This window comes from Panulirus ornatus, chromosome 9 (genome assembly GCF_036320965.1).
Source record: "Panulirus ornatus isolate Po-2019 chromosome 9, ASM3632096v1, whole genome shotgun sequence".
Taxonomy (NCBI): domain Eukaryota; kingdom Metazoa; phylum Arthropoda; class Malacostraca; order Decapoda; family Palinuridae; genus Panulirus; species Panulirus ornatus.
Genome location: NC_092232.1, coordinates 16,489,028 through 16,507,491, shown reverse-complemented (window position 1 = coordinate 16,507,491; position 18,464 = coordinate 16,489,028). Strand labels below are relative to the sequence as shown.

Sequence of the window (18,464 nt, the reverse complement as noted above, 5' to 3'; positions counted from 1 at the left end):
GCGTAGAGCCTCGTCTGCTAAATATGCTCCCGGTTTTATAGGGTCGACTGCCTCTGGTGTCCTTTCAGCATCGCTTTTATTATCCGGGATCTCTCTCTTTTTTTTTTTTTCTTTGGTTACGGTGGAGTGCGTCCTGATTATCTGGGGGGCGCCTCGAGTTATATTTCCATTATCTTGGACTACAGTTCTTGTGTTTGTCCAATTTGCCTGCCTTGGGGGAAGGGGGAGAGGGGCTAGGTGACATGTTTTCCCATTGTCCTGAGTTACGGTTGTGGTGTGTGTGTGTGTGTGTGTGTGTGTGTGTGTCATGATTATCAGGGGCTCTGATCATGTGTCCATTATCCGGGGATAAGATGGTTGCTCGTCCTCATTGACACCTGCATCATCTCCGGCTACCATCACTGTATGTCCTGTTTGATCAAGGGCTTCCGTTATCACGTATTCTCATTATCCAGTGGCATAGCTTGTCTGCCGACATTATCCGGAGCAGCAGTTTGTATTGGTTCCCTTATCCAGGGGTACATCTGGTTAATGCACTTCCTCATTATCCGGGCTGGAGTGAGTTGTATACGTACAGAGCCTCCCCCATTGCTCTGGGTCTTGGCTGCTCTTTAGCCACATCGTCTTTCGTCATGGGTATTGCACGCTTCTGTTATCCGGGGGAGGTTGGGGTGAGTGTTAGAGTTGCAATGTCTTTCTCGTACCCACGATGACATTAATTGTATTTCCACATTAGCCAGGACTCTCCTGTAGTGTCGGGTTCCCAGCAATCTTAACATTATTTGTGATGTGGTTTTTGTTTTCGAGTTATACCAGGGTACTGTTATTGTCCCCTTTCCCCTCTCCTATAGCATCTTGGTCCGCACTTTATATATGCATCATATTTAACCATGAAACTGGTCTATTTTTTGGTTTTGATATCTAGTGCCTCAATTATTGTGAATTTCCATGACCCTTGAATTCATCGTATCTTACTGTCTCTCCATATTCCGGAGCTGCATTTCCTGGATGCTCTGATGATCCGAGAGTCACTTATTGTGTATTTTCATTAACCAGATCCATGTTTGGGTTTGGGTTCCCCCGTTTTCCTGGGTGCCTATTGACATTAGCTCTGTTTTTTTTTTCATCCGTACCCTTCATTACGAGGCATAGATATTGTTTAGTTACCATGAATCGAGATACACTGGTGTTGCTCCCATTTCTGATTTCGTTTATGAAGCGATCCTGTTACCCGGAGCTTCGATAACTAAGTATATGCAGATGTGAGTGAAAACCAACACATTACGTATCACACGTGATCGTGGCGGCTTCCTGTGTATAACATACCTATCGCTGTCCATCCTGGGATAGTATTCAGGGTCTCTTTTCTTCCTTGGATTCAGTACTGTGTGGTGGTGGTGGTAGAGACGATGTGATTCTTCGTTAGTCGAATCCGATATCTTAGGATCGACTTGCATAGTCCGTAGTATCGAGATGATAACCACCTTCCTTGTCACCACTTATTCACGAGACGTCCAGGAGGGAAGGACACATCTCACGGTACAGTACTTGAGAAAGAGTCGTCCACAAAGTGTTCATTACTCGAGTAGGTCAGATCAGGATTCGTGTTCAGAAGCTCACCACTCGACAGAGTTCAACAGTCACAAGTTGAAATATCTGACAGTGAGATTTGAGTGTGTGTGTGTGTGTGTGTTGCAAGAGCCACCACTGCCGTCTTGTGGTACGCTATCTTGCTCCGTTGTCTGAAGGAGCCGATGATGTGATAGCCAGGCTTCAGAGTTATTCATTTGATCTCTGTTAAGAATAATCAGTAAACCAACTGGATCAGTATCACAATACCGTCATAATCGACATTGCTTCTTTTCCTCTTCTAATTCTCATAAGTCCAGCATTACATTTCCTAAACCGTCTTCTGTTTTTATTTCCCCCATAGTAACACCTTACAAGCTTTCTTTGTTTCTGGATTCGACAGGGTTCTCCAGTTTTCATTCGTTTCTTTTAATAATTCATCCTGTATTTTGTACTTCATTCTTATCAACTCCCTCCGTTCTCTTCCTTTTATTGTCACTCGTCTCTCCCTACTGCTTCCTCATATACTCTTCCCCCGCTCGTGGCAGCTTTCCTTCAGGCCTCTCTCATCATCCACACTGTTCCTCTTCTCACGCTCTTCATCAGCGTCGCAGTATATCCTGCAATTTGTTCCCTCCCTCCCATATAGCCACTCTCCTCGGCCACGTCCTCTTCAGCGGGTGTAATCCAGCGAATCGGAGTTCCCTGTTAGTACCTCGTCTAGCGTGAGGGTAAGCTGAGCAGGGCCTTCTCCCGGGCATTGTCTTGGCTCCACGCATGAGAGTTATGGAGCCGTGCCAAGGACGAGGGATGGAGGAGAGAGAGAGAGAGGGAGGGATGAATGAGCAAGATGCTCAGGTTTTTATGGGTAAGTGACTGGCCGATCGAAGGAGAAATCTGTAGGAGAATGACATTTGAGATTCACTGATTTCGAACATGAATCCCCAAGTCTTGATATCCCATAAATGAGTGGGTGTTATCTGAAGTTCTAGTTAGGAAAGGAGGAGGAAAGTCTAGGAGAGAGAGAGAGAGAGGGAGATATTTCTTCCCTACGTCGATTAGATGGGCTCCTTTGTCTGTCCGGCCGCCTCTCTTCTCCTTAAGGATGGCGCAAGACGCTGTAGACCCGACTATAATAGGTGAGTGATGGACTGTCGGCCACATTCCATTTTTTGGTGGAAGGAAGAGGAACACTCACTTACCTTTTCACTGGGAAGACAAAGGATGAGAACAAAATCACTTTCATGACTCATACATATACACAGATAGGCATAATTCTGTGTATATATATAAATATATTTGTGTATTTATTTGTTTTTATTTTCCCTGGGACTCCTTGTTTGAAAGGGTCCATCCTGGTTTTACTCCAGGATCCCTTTTTCAGGAGCTCCTGCAGTTCCATGTCTGCGCTACTCTCAGTAGTAGGAAAATATTGGTCTCCTTTGGAGTGAGGAGTTCTTCGACGAGACGATGCTACAACCTCACGGTGGGGGAGGGACTCTTCATTTGCGTTGTAAGTTCTGGTCGGCCGAGTTAGCTGTGACAGATGACGTCTTACGACTCAAACAACAAGATGTCTACATCTTACACTACATGGTCATCCCTCTTGGTTATCATCAGTGCACAGCGTCCTGTGTCTTCCTCACAGTTGGTTGGTATTGTTGTAGCTTTCTCGATCTCCTTCTGTGGTGAAAATGTTTTGTCATTTTGTTTTCTAGATTATCAGAACAACAAAGCTAGTCGGAAAAGAGTCCAGAAAAAAATAATGTAACGTTGTAACTAGTTAGTCGCAGGAACGAGCCATGTGAGGAGAGAGATGAAAGACCAGGAACCATTTCCTCCTCAGAAGCGATGTGTTCGTCGAGGCTTATTTGAATTTTATAAGATGAAGTGAAATAAGAGAAACGACAATTGAGATCTGATCATTTGGTAAGCAGGTGGAGTGTGCTAGAGCTTAGAAGGAAAAGGTTTCACACCGATATAGGGACATTCGTCCGAGCAAATGGGATCAATAAGCACTGGAATAACTGTGCCTAATGCTATCACTGATGCTAAAACAATAGCCTCATTCAAGAGGAGACTGGAACGGTTATTTGTAATCGACATCTTATCGTTAATGATACAAATTGATAAAGGTTCTCACAGTTTCTTGAAACATATAAACTTGTTTCAGGTCTTTTGGTCTCAAGGTCTTCAGATTCCTGCATACTTAATATAGTGTGATCATTTCCCTCTGATGCCATTAAGCACAATTACCCTTATCATGTACCAACCCTCTTCACCCACTCCACATAGGCCTTACCTTAAAACCCCATTTTTTTTGTCGTTCCAGGGACCAAATTCCTGTGCCAGACGACGCTGTGCCCGATCAAGAACGAGGACGGGGACACCTGCATGTTCATCGTCAACTTCCAAGACCTGACCGCCAAGCCCGAGGCGGAGGTCGAGGAAGACGGCGCCGCAGCCGACACCATCCAGTCCAAATGTAAGTCTCCGGCAGCGGGTGAGGGACGGATGAGATGAGCGGGTCAAGGGGGCACGTCACCGGGGAATAATATAGGTGGAGAATGGATGAGAGAGAGTGTGGGTGAAGAGAGCGTTGTGGCTCTGAAATAATGGGAGGGTGTGGATGAGGAGAGAGTTGTGATTCTGTAAATATGGGAGGGTGTGGATAAAGAGAGAGTTGTGGCTCTTTAGATTTGGGAGGATGGTCATGCTGATGATGCATTATATGACTATGGAAGCACAGACAGTCATACAGATGGAAGGGTGGGTAGCAAGGGAACAAGTAAATGGAGAATGGTGGACTATGTTTACAGAATGGACGGTCCTGGGCTTGGGGGGAGGTGTGGAATGATGGTTGTGTGTTTTAAGAAGCTGGTGGTATGATTGAGACACAGTTGTATGGGCTAATTACGAGTACAAAGCCAGTTAAAGTGTGTTAGGGAAACACGTATGGTACTGGATTTTGTTGATGACGCTTATATATATATATATATATATATATATATATATATATATATATATATATATATATATATATATATATATATATATATCCTTGACAAAGAGGATATATGTGTCAGAGGTGGAGGGAACGAGGAGAAGTGGGAGACCAAATTGGAGGTGGAAAGATGGAGTGAAAAAGATTTTGAGTGATGGGGGCCTGAACATGCAGGAGGGTGTAAGCTATGCAAGGAATAGAGTGAATTGGAACGATGTGGTATACCGGGGTCGGCGTGCTGTCAATGGATTGAACCAGGACATGTGAAGCGTCTGGGGTAAACCATAGAAAGTTCTGTGGGGCCTGGATGTGGAAAGGGAGCTGTGGTTTCGGTGCATTATACATGACAGCTAGAGACTGAGTGTGAACGAATGTGGCCTTTGTTGTCTTTCCCTAGTGTTACCTCGCGCACATGCGGGGAAGGGGGCTGTCATTTCATGTGTGGAGAGGTGGCGACGGGAATGAATAAGGGCAGACAATATGAATTATGTACATGTGTATATATGTATATGTCTGTGTGTATATATATATATATGTATACGTTGAGAAGTATAGGTATGTATATGTGCGTGTGTGGACGTGTATGTATATACATATGTATGTGGGTGGGTTGGGCCATTCTTTCGTCTGTTTCCTTGCGCTACCTCGCTAACGCGGGAGACAGCGACAAAGTATACATATATATATATGACCGAAACCACAGTTTTGGAAAGAGGGGCAAGTATGAAGTCTGTTGTGGATGAGAGAGCTTGGGAAGTGAGTCAGTTGTTGTTCGCTGATGATACAGCGCTGGTGGCTGATTCATGTGAGAAACTGCAGAAGCTGGTGACTGAGTTTGGTAAAGTGTGTGAAAGAAGAAAGTAAGAGTAAATGTGAATAAGAGCAAGGTTATTGGGTACAGTAGGGTTGAGGGTCAAGTCAATTGGGAGGTAATTTTGAATGGAGAAAAACTGGAGGAAGTAAAGTGTTTTAGATATCTGGGAGTGGATCTGGCAGCGGATGGAACCATAGAAGCGGAAGTGAATCATAGGGTGGGGGAGGGGGCGAAAATCCTGGGAGCCTTGAAGAATGTGTGGAAGTCGAGAACATTATCTCGGAAAGCAAAAATGGGTATGTTTGAAGGAATAGTGGTTCCAACAATGTTGTATGGTTGCGAGGCGTGGGCTATGGATAGAGTTGTGCGCAGGAGGGTGGATGTGCTGGAAATGTTTGAGGACAATGTGTGGTGTGAGGTGGTTTGATCGAGTAAGTAATGTAAGGGTAAGAGAGATGTGTGGAAATAAAAAGAGCGTGGTTGAGAGAGCAGATGAGGGTGTTTTGAAATGGTTTGGGCACATGGAGAGAATGAGTGAGGAAAGATTGACCAAGAGGATATATGTGTCGGAGGTGGAGGGAACGAGGAGAAGTGGGAGACCAAATTGGAGGTGGAAAGATAGTGAAAAAGATTTTGTGTGATCGGGGCCTGAACATGCAGGAGGGTGAAAGGAGGGCAAGGAATAGAGTGAATTGGATCGATGTGGTATACCGGGGTTGACGTGCTGTCAGTGGATTGAATCAGGGCATGTGAAGCGTCTGGGGTAAACCATGGAAAGTTGTGTGGGGCCTGGATGTGGAAAGGGAGCTGTGGTTTCAGGCATTATTGCGTGGCAGCTAGAGACTGAGTGTGAACGAAGGGGGCCTTTGTTGTCTTTTCCTAGTGCTACCTCGCACACATGAGGGGGAGGGGGAAGGTATTCCATGTGTGGCGAGGTGGCGATGGGAGTGAATGGGGGCAGACAGTGTGAATTGTGTGTATGGGTATATATGTATGTGTCTGTCTATGTATATATATGTGTACATTGAGATGTATAGGTATTTATATTTGCGTGTGTGGACGTGTGTGTGTATACATTGTGTATGGGGGTGGGTTGGGCCATTTCTTTCGTCTGTTTCCCTGCGCTACCTCGCAAACGCGGGAGACAGCGACAAAGCAAAATAGATAAATATAAATATATGTGCATGTTCGCTCTGTATACTTACATTGCTTAAGAACACGCAGTTATAGACTCTCTTATTCATTTGTTGCAATAAAACACATATTTTCTGCAAATTTTTCTTCATTGGTGATTGAAAAAAGTATTAAATTTTCAGCCAGAAATGTTGGATATGTACAATGTGCAGCAGACGTAATTCCCGTAGAGCCAAACTCGATTTCTTTTTGTCGTTCCAAAACTCGTGAACACTTTTTTGTCGTTGATTTTATTTGATCCTCATTTAAAATCACTTTATTATTATTATTATTAATATTAGTAGTAGTAGTAGTAGTAGTAGTAGTAGTAGTAGTAGTGGCAGTAGTAGTTGCTGTGGTCGTAGCAGTAGTCGTAGTATTATGGGAATATGTATCATAAGAATAGCCTCCAAATTACTCAGGATTCCGTCCTGGCTTTGAATGTCTTGCCCTTTCGTAGCGGCTGATTAAACTGTAGAGAAGGTGAGGGTTGATCCGTCCCTGTACTGTGTCCCGCCTACGCGTTCGGAGGCAAGGACGATCTTCATTTACTCTCCTCCTTGACGGAGGTTCAGTCGAAAGCAGGTCTTATCACCTTCCCCCAACCAGCCTTCTCTCACGTCTCGCTGTGAGAACCTCCCCCCCTCACTCTTCGCTTTCATGCTGCCTTTCATTCCTTTCCATACCTCATTTCGGCTTCTGCTCTCCACAGTTGGATGCTTGTTGATCCTATGTCTAGATCATATAACACCTGATAGGCAATTACTTCCTCAGATTATACTGATTCTTGAGCGTTGGCAACTTAAGGGAACTGGGAGAGTCGAAGTCTGCCTTCCTTCTTCCAATGGTAGACCGTGAGCGCTCTCTACATATTTCCTTTTCCAGACTCGATCCCCGCAAAGTCTTTTTGAGAAGGCTGGTTTTCTCTTCGTTTTGAGGAATAAGTGAAAATTATTTACCGATAAGTGTGATGGCCAGTGCCCGTGGTCTTTTTATTCTAGAAATGTCTATGAATAGTGATTTTTTTTTTTGTGAAATGAAATTAGAGGAAATGGGATAGTGAATTTGTAGGAAATTCCTTTTTTGAAGCGACTTAACTTCATACTGTACTGGAGTTTACTAGAAGGCCAATAAAACACCTGCAAATTAAGGTGCTTATAATGAATGCTTGTGGAAGCATAAAGAAAATCAGTTTAATTCGGAATATAATAGTTAATTGCACATTGTTTTATCAATAGTTTGTTGTATAGCTGCATAACAATAATATCTATATAGTGTTAACGTTTGTTTTACGAGCAGTTGCTTCATCAAAGCAGAACAGATTCCAATAATCATCATCTAACAGCAGGCAATATCATGAATAGATATACATGGGTAGGATACGAATAATACATACATTGAAAATTTGAAAACAGAATTGTGAACATAAACTGGAAAAAAGCAACAGCGTTTCACAAATCATCACCTCAGTAAATCTCAGGATCATAAATGATTGGGGGAAATGAAGGATGTCAGAATTTAATGTGTTCTTCAAGTGAGGAAATACCATTTCATGTGAAATATGAGTTGCTGTATAAAGTTGGTATCTGATACTAATCAGTGCTATCTCATCTGATTCTAATCAGTGGTATCTCATGTTGATTTAGTGTCACATGAAATGGCCTGGAAATGAGATGGTCCTCAAATATTATGGAGAGTTGCTTGTTTTCTTTTCTTCTTTAATCTGTCGCTGAGATAGGCATAACGCCAGGCATTACCGCCAAACGGTGATTTCTGTTTATGTACGTAACGTGTGTAATGATCTGTTTGTAGTATACGGGGTGGGATTCCTGCCCTCGTGGGGCCTCGTCTCTTGAATGTTTTTTTTTCTACTGTCATCCAATTCTGTATTTAACGTGTATGATTATCTATTAGTACTGTATAGGGGAGGGAATTCTACACTCGTGGGGCCATATGTCTTGAACTTTATCTAACACAGCTCTATGAAGAATCTTGTATGCTGTCCGCTGCACCATATGTTTTTCTTATCATTGTGTTTGTGTGTGTGTGTGTGTGTGTGTGTGTATAATTGCCTATTTGAACTGTACAGGGAAGGAGATTTTACTCTCTTGGGATCTATTCTCTTGAACATTCTCTGCTAACACAACTTAGATTTATGTATGCAGTCTGCATCAACCTTGTCATTATTCTGTTCCATTCATCAACCACTCTTATATTTTTTGAAGATTCTTGCTTAATTTCATGCTATGTCCTCCAGTTGCTCTGTCTGTGTGTGTCTGGGTTGCAGTGTCTTAAGTGTTCATGCAACAGTTATATAGCAATTAAATCCAACCACACACACACACAACACAGACCAATGCGCACTAAGATTTCCTTCGACCCAGTTGCATGAAATTAAACGATGCGGATGAACTAGACTCCCATTCATCAAGTTCTTGTCCAGCGAAAGATTTTCTAACTTTCAGAAAAGATTAATCATCTGTCCTGTCTGCAGATTAATAGGTTGTTGATGACTGTCATGATTAATGATGGAAGGAGAAGTCTCCTGGAGATCCGGGGGATAGTCTCTTTCTCTCTTTGTGACCTTCCAGTACCTGATTCCTGGAAGGTGCGTTCTCTTTCTTTCTCTTTGTGACCTTCCAGTACCTGATTTTAGGGCGGTGCGTTTTCTTTCTTTCTCTTTGTGACCTTCCAGTACCTGATTTCAGGAAGGTGCGTTTTCTTTCTTTTTCTTTGTGACCTTCCAGTGCCTGATTCCAGGAAGATGCGTTTTCTGTACACGGATATGTAGATTGGTAGGTATGACTTAGATTCAAGTTCAAGCCAGACTCCTTAGACATTGGCCAACGGGCGACCTGTTGCTCGCCTTTCCCACGTAGAGAGAGATTAGGTCTACTGTCAACAGACTGTCATATGGCATAGGTCAGGTGAGGATGTTCCAGATTGCGAGTGAATAAAAGGATTAGATTAAATGATCATTCACAAGCAGGAGCAAGAGAAGGCGGGAGACTACATAAACAAAAGAGCAGAACAGAAGAAGAAAAGCAATTTCACTTCCTTTATAACCTTCATGATGTCTCCAGATTGGTCAGTTTGTTGGGTTCCATTACCCATTGTGCCGTCAAACACGGTTGATCCAGCAGCCCCACCCGACTCTATATAATCTGTCTGGGAACTTCCGCGTTTTAAGTCGCCATCAGGTAATTGCTTAGCTCTGGCCGATGCCTCGGTTCATGTTGCAATGGTGTTTCACAGTAGTCGTGTCAAATTGCTTGCACAGTCTCTGTGGAGTTCCTCTCTGATGATAGGGCTTGAAGCATTACCCAACAAAGACATGTTGGGCCTGACGTGGCAAGCATCCGTAGCTAATGTTAGGTGAGCGAGTTATAGTTACGCGAAATCGTAGACCGTAGATTGTGTAGGTATGGATGAGCAAGACGCTCCATAAAAGCAGTACAAATGATCGCACAAAACTGTCAACATGAGCAAAACTTTTAGTAACATCAGAGACCTAACATTTGCATTCTGGTTATTTCTTTAACAAAGAAATGTTTAAACAGTCATTGAAATTAAAGAAAAGAAAGTTACCATACTTAACAAAGTGTTCAGCGTCTTGATCATCTATTTTTCAGAGATAGCTTGGCTATGTTTCACTTTGTAAAGTTAGTTCTAACATAAATGTGCCATTTGTTAACAAGAAAAGGTGTCGTTTGCTGTCGTTAGATCCACGAAACTCGACGCGACTTCGAAGTGTCAGCCGTAGGAAGCTTCGCAAAAGTTGAGCAAAACTCTGAGGGTCATCGTCAAACATTTTGGTATTGTTAGGGATGTGTTGCCCTCACCAGGGAGCGTTTTTAGTATTGGTTGTCTGGTGTAATCAACAGGGAAAATTCACTGGTATTTGCGTTTTTTTTTCTTTGTTCGTACATGTAATTTTTTTTTCCTTCAGCAAACATGCTGAGCGAAAGAAAAATATTCCAAACATATCACTTCGGCATTAATCACTTTACAAAAAAGAAAAACAATATTTTTATACTAACTTCTTTTTTTCTCTCGTGCTACAGACGCTTATTATTGGAACGGGAAATAGAGGCTTGTTGCATGCCGTATGAATTATGGAGTGTGTGTTGAGAGTGGATGAACCTTGGCAAGAAAAATATGGAAACGATTCATGACTTGAAGCATTTCACTTCGGGACGTTTTCATAGCTTGTTGTAAGATCTGGCTCAGGACGAGTTGATGACGATGATGTAGTCGTTCATCCCTGACGTGTGAGGTAGTGGTGATGGGACGCTGTTGACGGGTAAATGACGAATGCTAACGTGATCACTCGTCCCTCTCGTGTGAGGTGAGTGGATTGACGAATAGAGGACGAGAACTACGTGGTCACGTGCACCTGTGAGTTGTTAGGATAGGTCGCAGTTGACGAAGTTATAATAGAGGGACGTGCGTAGTTTCACGTCCTAGACGTGTGAGATAACTTAATGTTGATGAAGGGATGACGAAACTTTCATCGTGATCAGTCGTTCCTTTGCGTTTGAGAAGATAAGGCGTTTTTGACGAGTCGATGCCAGCCAGTATCCTGAACCTTTAAACATAGTGAACGTGTATCATACATTGGGTGTTTGGGTGAGTATAGCACTTGGTCGTCACAGTAATGATATCTGATCTAAAATATTCAGGTACTACTGATACCGTTGCAGGGTCTCGAATATCGTAGTGTCCTAAAACGAGTTAATATTTACCTGTTCAATCGGGTTGTTTATGATAGGAATCTATAGTATATTACTTATATATATATATATATATATATATATATATATATATATATATATATATATATATATGATTACTTGTATATTTATCTGACGTGTCGGGTGTCGCCTGCGGAGCTTGTATATAAGTTTGATCTTGAGGTCTACAATCTCATCATCCCTCTGTCTGTTCCCTTCCTTTATGAACCTTCACACGACATGACGGGGGAGTGACATCTCTGTTTTTTATTACAGGATATTGTCCTGTGGCGTGGCTCTTCCTCCTCCTCCTCGTTCCCCCTCCTCCTCCTCCTCCTCCTGCTCCCCAAAAGAGGCTTATCTGGTAAATGAGCAGATGACGTGACTCCTTTGTGAGGATTGTAAACATAAGACGAACGTCGGAAGTCATTTGTCATTCGTTTACGATGGTTGTAACTCGCACACGCGGCCCATAAGCGGATCCCTTTGTGATATCTCGGCCTTCCTGAAGGTCCTGAGACACGATTGATTTTTTCTTTTTCCTTCTTTCCTCTCTTCTCTCCTTCCGTCATCTTAGGGTTCTTGTGTCCAAAGTTGCTTCCACACTTCTTCATTACACCCCCGTGTTTACTTCCAGTTTCTCCCATATCTTGGTTGGGACATCGAGAACACGTTATTTTCCACCACCTCTTCATTCTTTTTGTTCACTTTGCATCTCGCCTTTCACCAGCAAGATTGTGTAAACTGGTTTGTGGATCTGGACTTAACAGAACCTTTAACAATTTCATATAAAGTTCTTTAACCCAGATAATTCTTACTCGTCCAGCTCCTCCTTTGCGTATCCTCGTCTTCCTTTTTTGTATCCCTGACACATATTCCTTTTCTTATAAACTCTATATTCGGATGTTTTCTGCCATTTAAGGGACATTGGCTTTGCTTAATTTTTCCGTCATTTTGTAAGATTTCTTTGATCCACCTCTTCCCCCTCCCCTCCTTTACCATCCCCTTGATTCACCTCCTCCTTTATTATCCCTCTTGTATCTTATTTCTCATCTTTTTCAGTACGTTCATCTAAGTATCTGTGATTTCCTTGATCGCTAGACTTCACAACTCGACCCGGCGTTAACCGTGACCCACGATGTTGGTCTACGATGATCCTCCCGTGGGAGAAAAACTGCCAGTCCTCCTCACGACTCCCTCCTCCTCCTCCTCCTCCCGTCTTCCGCCGGGGTGTTCCTGTAATCCCCTGAATCACTCCATCTCCCTGATGGCTGCTCATTACTGCCCACCAAGGTTCCCCTTTAGAGGCGAGGAGATAAACTGGGACACCCTCAACTAACCCCCTCCCCTCAACCCCAGGTCTTCAACACCACCACCTCCACCACTTGAGTCAACCCCCATGTCAGCCCCAGCCCCAACTACCGCCACCAACCTCACCTCCCCATCGTAACAAGCGGCGGAAATGGCCTTGATGAGGTCTATCCGACCGTCCGACGTGGCGTCGCTTGTGTGTTTTTTTTGGCCTCGTGATGGTGAACGACTCTTCATACTTGGTTTCGCAGAGTCGCCATAGTCACGGAATAGTTTGGCATAGAGTGACATTATACCGAATACAGGATGGTTGTGCCTGCCTTACCGTCAACGCTAAACCCACCAGTCGCATTATACCTGCCACCGTCACACTATACCTGCCACCGTCACACTATACCTGCCACCGTCACACTATACCCGTTATGTATTCACGCTATGCCTGCCACCGCCACACTATACCCGCCATGTATTCACGCTATACCTGCCACCGTCACACTATACCTGCCACCGTCACACTATACCTGCCACCGTCACACTATACCCGTTATGTATTCACGCTATGCCTGCCACCGTCACACTATACCTGCCACCGTCACACTATACCTGCCACCGTCACACTATACCCGTTATGTATTCACGCTATGCCTGCCACCGCCACACTATACCCGCCATGTATTCACGCTATACCTGCCACCGTCGCATTATACCTGCCACCGTCACACTATACCTGCCACCGCCACACTATACCCGTCATTTATTCACGCTATACCTGCCACCGCCACACTATACCCGTCATGTATTCACGCTATACCTGCCACCGTCACACTATACCGGTCATGTATTCACGCTATACCTGCCACCGCCACACTATACCCGTCATGTATTCACGCTATACCTGCATCACAGTCCTCATACACACACACACACGATGTACCTACCCGCCTACATAAAACACACGGGCAAGAAGCATGAAGAATCGATAGTTACTGTCAAAGCTGATGGGGACGCGACCGCTGAAAATCACCTTTGTCACGTTGTGTAGCCTAGTGGTGCTACAGGAGGCTGAAGAATAGCACAAAAAATATTGACAGAGAGAGAGAGAGAGAGAGAGAGAGAGAGAGAGAGAGAGAGAGAGAGAGAGAGAGAGAGAGAGATTAGGGTATCCAGCCGGGAAGCAGAAAACGGGTGGCGAACCAAATGAGGCCACCAGAGGGCTTGAGCATCGCTCCCAACACTAACCCCCCAAAAAAAGCGTGACTACGAAGTGGGTCAAGCCTCGGATTTAGAAAGAATGTATACGAATGTGGGAGGACTGGTAGCTTATGGTAAAGAGATCGCATTCATTGACCGCATCAGGGAAGGCAATCACAGTGTATCTGGAGCAGTGGAGATAGTCTAGAATTAATTAACAAGAAGCAGGGAAGATCAAGGAGGAAGCAAGCAGATTGGCCCCTCCTTCATTAGGGGATATATTAGGTTCCTGGAAAGTGATAAATGACTTTTTCAGACAATAATGAAAGGGGGAGAACGACTGTAGGAAAAATATGAACGTAATGATATTGACAATAGTCAACACTTCATTGCAGTGACCCAGACAATTGTTCAGTGAAGACAACAAAGAAATATTCAGAAATTGCAAGGGAAGTCAGAGACGGTAAAGTCCTGATGATGGGTTTTTTCAGCTACAGAGAAATAGTGCGAGAGAATTTTGAGTGACATGGAGATATAGAATCTTGGAGAGGCAAGTTTGTAGAATGTACGCAGGAAAACATCCGGTATCACCATGACACCGAGCATGAGATAACCAGATGGTCAGGTGATAACTCAGGATAACGTGAAAAAATCGAAAATTCCTAATTTGATGCGCCATTTGGGCGGGAAAAGATAAGGTCATGTAGTACTTGACTTTGATTCCGTGGCTGTTGAACGGTCCAAGACGAATACCCGATCTAAAGGGATGTATTCATGATCATCAAACTCGTATGGCTAAATTCTTCGAGACCAGTATTGGGAATGGGAGTTCATTAACCCGGATGCAGCCCAGTGTTGAGGAAGGGCCGGTGAAATCAACAAAGAATATGTCAGAACTGGGATATGACTGGATGTTAATGGGGGAAAGATGGATAAGCAAGAGAAAAACAGAGCTCTATAAAAGGCTTTTCGATGTAAAAGAACTTATGGGTGTACTATAGAAGAGATACAGCTGTTACAGTAGCCAGCCAGCATTTGGAAGATGTAAGAGGGCAAGAAATGTGTACTGCAGAGTAAGGAGGGAGAAGAAAAGAAACATTGAAAACAATATTGTGCACAAGACGACAGGAAACCCGAAACGCTTCTATGACATTATCAGGAATATATTGTCGTTTAAAGATTAAGTCATGCGACTGAGGGATCCAAGCGAGAAAGCTGTTGGTACGGGTGTCTGTGTCGCCTCTAACACCTGATCCTGCATCACATGACTGATATCAGCATCCCATAGTTTGTGTATGTGGAGACCAACCACACAAGGATTAACCGTTAGGATACCTCTCTCCTTTTCCTTGTGCAGCGAAGTTGTGAAATTACCTTCCGTGCTTTGTCCTTCCTTGTTCCTTGAACTCCTCCGTCATTAATAATCAGGGAAAAAAACACCTAAGGAGCTCAGATTAATCCCGGCTGCTTATTATTATTTTTTATGTTTCACTTTTCATTCGAGATGACTGTTCACGGGAGCAGATGACAGAAGAACTGACGGTCTGTAACAGTGTTATCTGCTAAAGGACAGTGCATGGGCGTACATGGGAAGAACAGATATCAGGAGACTTGTTGACATCTGACGAGGACATCAGCAACGGAACAGTAGTAGTATTCAACATTCCTCACCTCTGTAGACTGACACAGCGAGAGTAAATCAGAAGGATGTCCTCTCGGTGAAGGTGAAGGAGATGGTAACTCTTTTGACGGGAGGACCTTGTACACGAGATGGTGTTACGGGAGAACGTATGTACGTACCATTGTCAAAAGTGGAATTAATCAAAGTAGGAATAGAAACTAGAACAGGAGGAAGAAGAGAGAAGCTGTAAGATACGATTAGGGGGGGAAATGGAATCGTGGAAAAGCAAACGAGTTCTTAATGCAAGCATAAAGTCAGTAGGCGTTGAAGATGTAAAATTGCCAGAAGGAAAGTTCTCAGACGAAGGTATGGAAGATGGTACCCATTGTGCATGAAGAATGGTTCAGGTCTTGACGGAGAAGGGTTTTCGTCAGTCTGGCCTGTGACAGCTTGCCATCGCACTCGATCATAACCTCCTTTTGTTATCACTGTCTAAGAATAGACTTTTTTGATACCCTTGTATGAAAGAAATCCTTACAGCCTGACCGTGTGGCTCCCGAATGCAAAGGAGAGCCCATCCTCCACACTGTCTCCAAATACCGGAACTATTTTAGGTCTGTGTATTAGGGAGACTGAATGGACCCGGGAACAGGTGACGATGACTAAGGTTACGTGTTCGCTGGTGTGGCTTTATCACCCGTAGTGAAATTATCACGTTCTCTCTCTCTCTCTCTCTCTCTCTCTCTCTCTCTCTCTCTCTCTCTCTCTCTCTCTCTCTCTCTCTCTCTCCCCGATGCGTTTCAGAAAAAAAAAATTGTAGAATTTCTTCAGTTTTGATCTAGCTTAGTTTTCAGAATAGTTCACTCGATGAATTAAGATTGGTCATAGGTGGCCATGGTTGTATGTGTGTGTGTGTGTGTGTGCGCGCGCTTCTTTGTATTATTCCTTTCTCGGTAAATACACCGACTACAAGACCGTCGTCTTCCGAAGGTATAATGGCTATGGAACTACCCTCATAGCAGCAATAATGGGGTGGCAGGATCCCATCGTAGTACCTTAAATACATATTAGACTTCCGCCGAAGGAGCCATAGACGCACGGAACTGCCACCTCTGGTGCCTCTACGCTGATGCAGATCCCGCCAGAAAATTGGGCTAAAGTGTACTTTTTTCGCAGAAGAACTAACTATATTCAATCTCTACCGCTTATCAGCTAAATGGGGCGTCCCTAGGGGAAGGGGGAGAGAGAAAGAGATCACGACTTTAGAAACTTTAAGCTGTTAGCGACGATGATCATTTTAAAATCAGTAGTCCCACCAGTTCTAAGGATATTATGGTGATGCGGCGAGGCGCCCTACCAGGGACATGGTAATAGAGAGGCCATATGTGGCACGATTCGGGGCTTCGAATCGATTTTCGTCTTTATGTGGCAAGATTCGGGGCATCGAATCGATTTTCGTCTATATGTGGCAAGATTCGGGGCATCGAATCGATTTCGTCTTTATGTGGCAAGATTCGGGGCTTCGAATCGATTTTCGTCTATATGTGGCAAGATTCGGGGCTTCGAATCGATTTTCGTCTTATGTGTCATTATTTTTTGAGGTTCACCAGAAGGTGTTTTGCCTGTGATGACCAGTTTACTGGATGTGGCCTTTAAGATGCTCTCAAAATGTCTTGGTCACATCTGAAATCGTTCGTTTTCTCTTTCTCAAGTTTGAAGTATAGCCTCATTTTTTATTAATTCATCTTTTCTCTGACTAGTTATCAGTAAATACAACTTCCTTCCGTCATTTCTTCTATATATATGTAATTCTCTTCAAGGTCTAGCGCCTCTCTGATTTTTTTTTTAATTCGACAAATGATATAAAGAATTGTGACTATATCGTATTATATATCGCATATTCATCTTGTATATCGAGTAATTTCTGTCAGTTGAGGTTTACGAATATCATTCAGAAATATACAGAATTCAGTGCTATATTAAACAAATTTATACATTTCAGATTAATCATACAAAAATATTGTGTTATATACAATGCATTTCATGTGTGGCGGGATGGCGATGGTAATGAATAAAGGCAGCAAAGTATACATTATGTGCACGTGTATATATGTATATGTCTGTGTATGTCTCTCTCTCTCTCTCTCTCTCTCTCTCTCTCTCTCTCTCTCTCTCTCTCTCTCTCTCCGTGTGTGTGCATGTCTCTCTCTCCGTGTATTTGTGTGTGTGTGTGTGTGTGTGTGTGTGTGTGTGTGTGTGTAGGAGAGGATTTTTGCATATGGTGTGTTAGTAGTAATTCAAATTTCATACCTCAGAATCGTCGGGTCTGCTTGAATGTTATACAAATGTTTCATATTCAAGTGTACAATGTTCCTGTGGATTAAGGATGTTTTCAACCTTCGTATAGTTATTTTTTCTGTTCTATTACCACTATTACCTTTAGTAATCATACTTCCTTGTCTATGAATTGTGTCTTTATGCAGGATTTAAAAAGAAATTTTGTGATTATTAATTTAAGAATATTTGTCACGATTTTTTTTTTTCTAAACTTCTTACTGACCACAAACATTTGTCTCTTGCTATACAGTCAATCGGGCGAGAGCTTCATTCCGTCAGTCCTTCCGTATGGGGTCTCTCCGCCGTGGGAAGACCCCAGCTTCGGGCCCGTCCACCTCCCCTGGGCCACGCATGGAGCCCATCCTCGATCAGCCCTCCGAGGAACCCCAGGAGGAGGAAGAAGAAGAGGAGGAAGAGGAGGAGGATGAGGAGACCGCTCATCCCAGCAGGTAAAGAGAGAGAGAGAGAGAGAGAGAGAGAGAGAGAGAGAGAGAGAGAGGCACACATAAGTCTTCTAGAAAGGTTTAAGTCTTGGGAATGATGAGGACTGTGAGAAGGAAATGGGGATTATCTTTGTGTTATGAGGATATAGGAGGGAGGAGAAGTAGTGCAGAGGATAAGGAAATGTTTGAAGATAAGGAAGGAAGCTTATCAGTAGGTATAGTAAGGGTTAGAAATGGTGGGAAAACATCAGACGCCTACCAGTGAGGT

At 43.5% G+C, this 18,464-nt stretch overlaps 1 protein-coding gene across 1 annotated transcript in view; it reads left to right on the top strand.

Annotated features, from left to right (window-relative positions):
- LOC139750037 (uncharacterized) overlaps positions 1–18,464 on the top strand; it is a 462,839-nt gene that overhangs the window by 390,227 nt on the left and 54,148 nt on the right. Inside the window, exons 4-5 of the mRNA XM_071664374.1 lie at positions 3,902–4,054; positions 18,004–18,202. Coding sequence (XP_071520475.1) covers positions 3,902–4,054; positions 18,004–18,202 — 352 coding nt within the window. The remainder of the gene's footprint in view (positions 1–3,901; positions 4,055–18,003; positions 18,203–18,464) is intronic.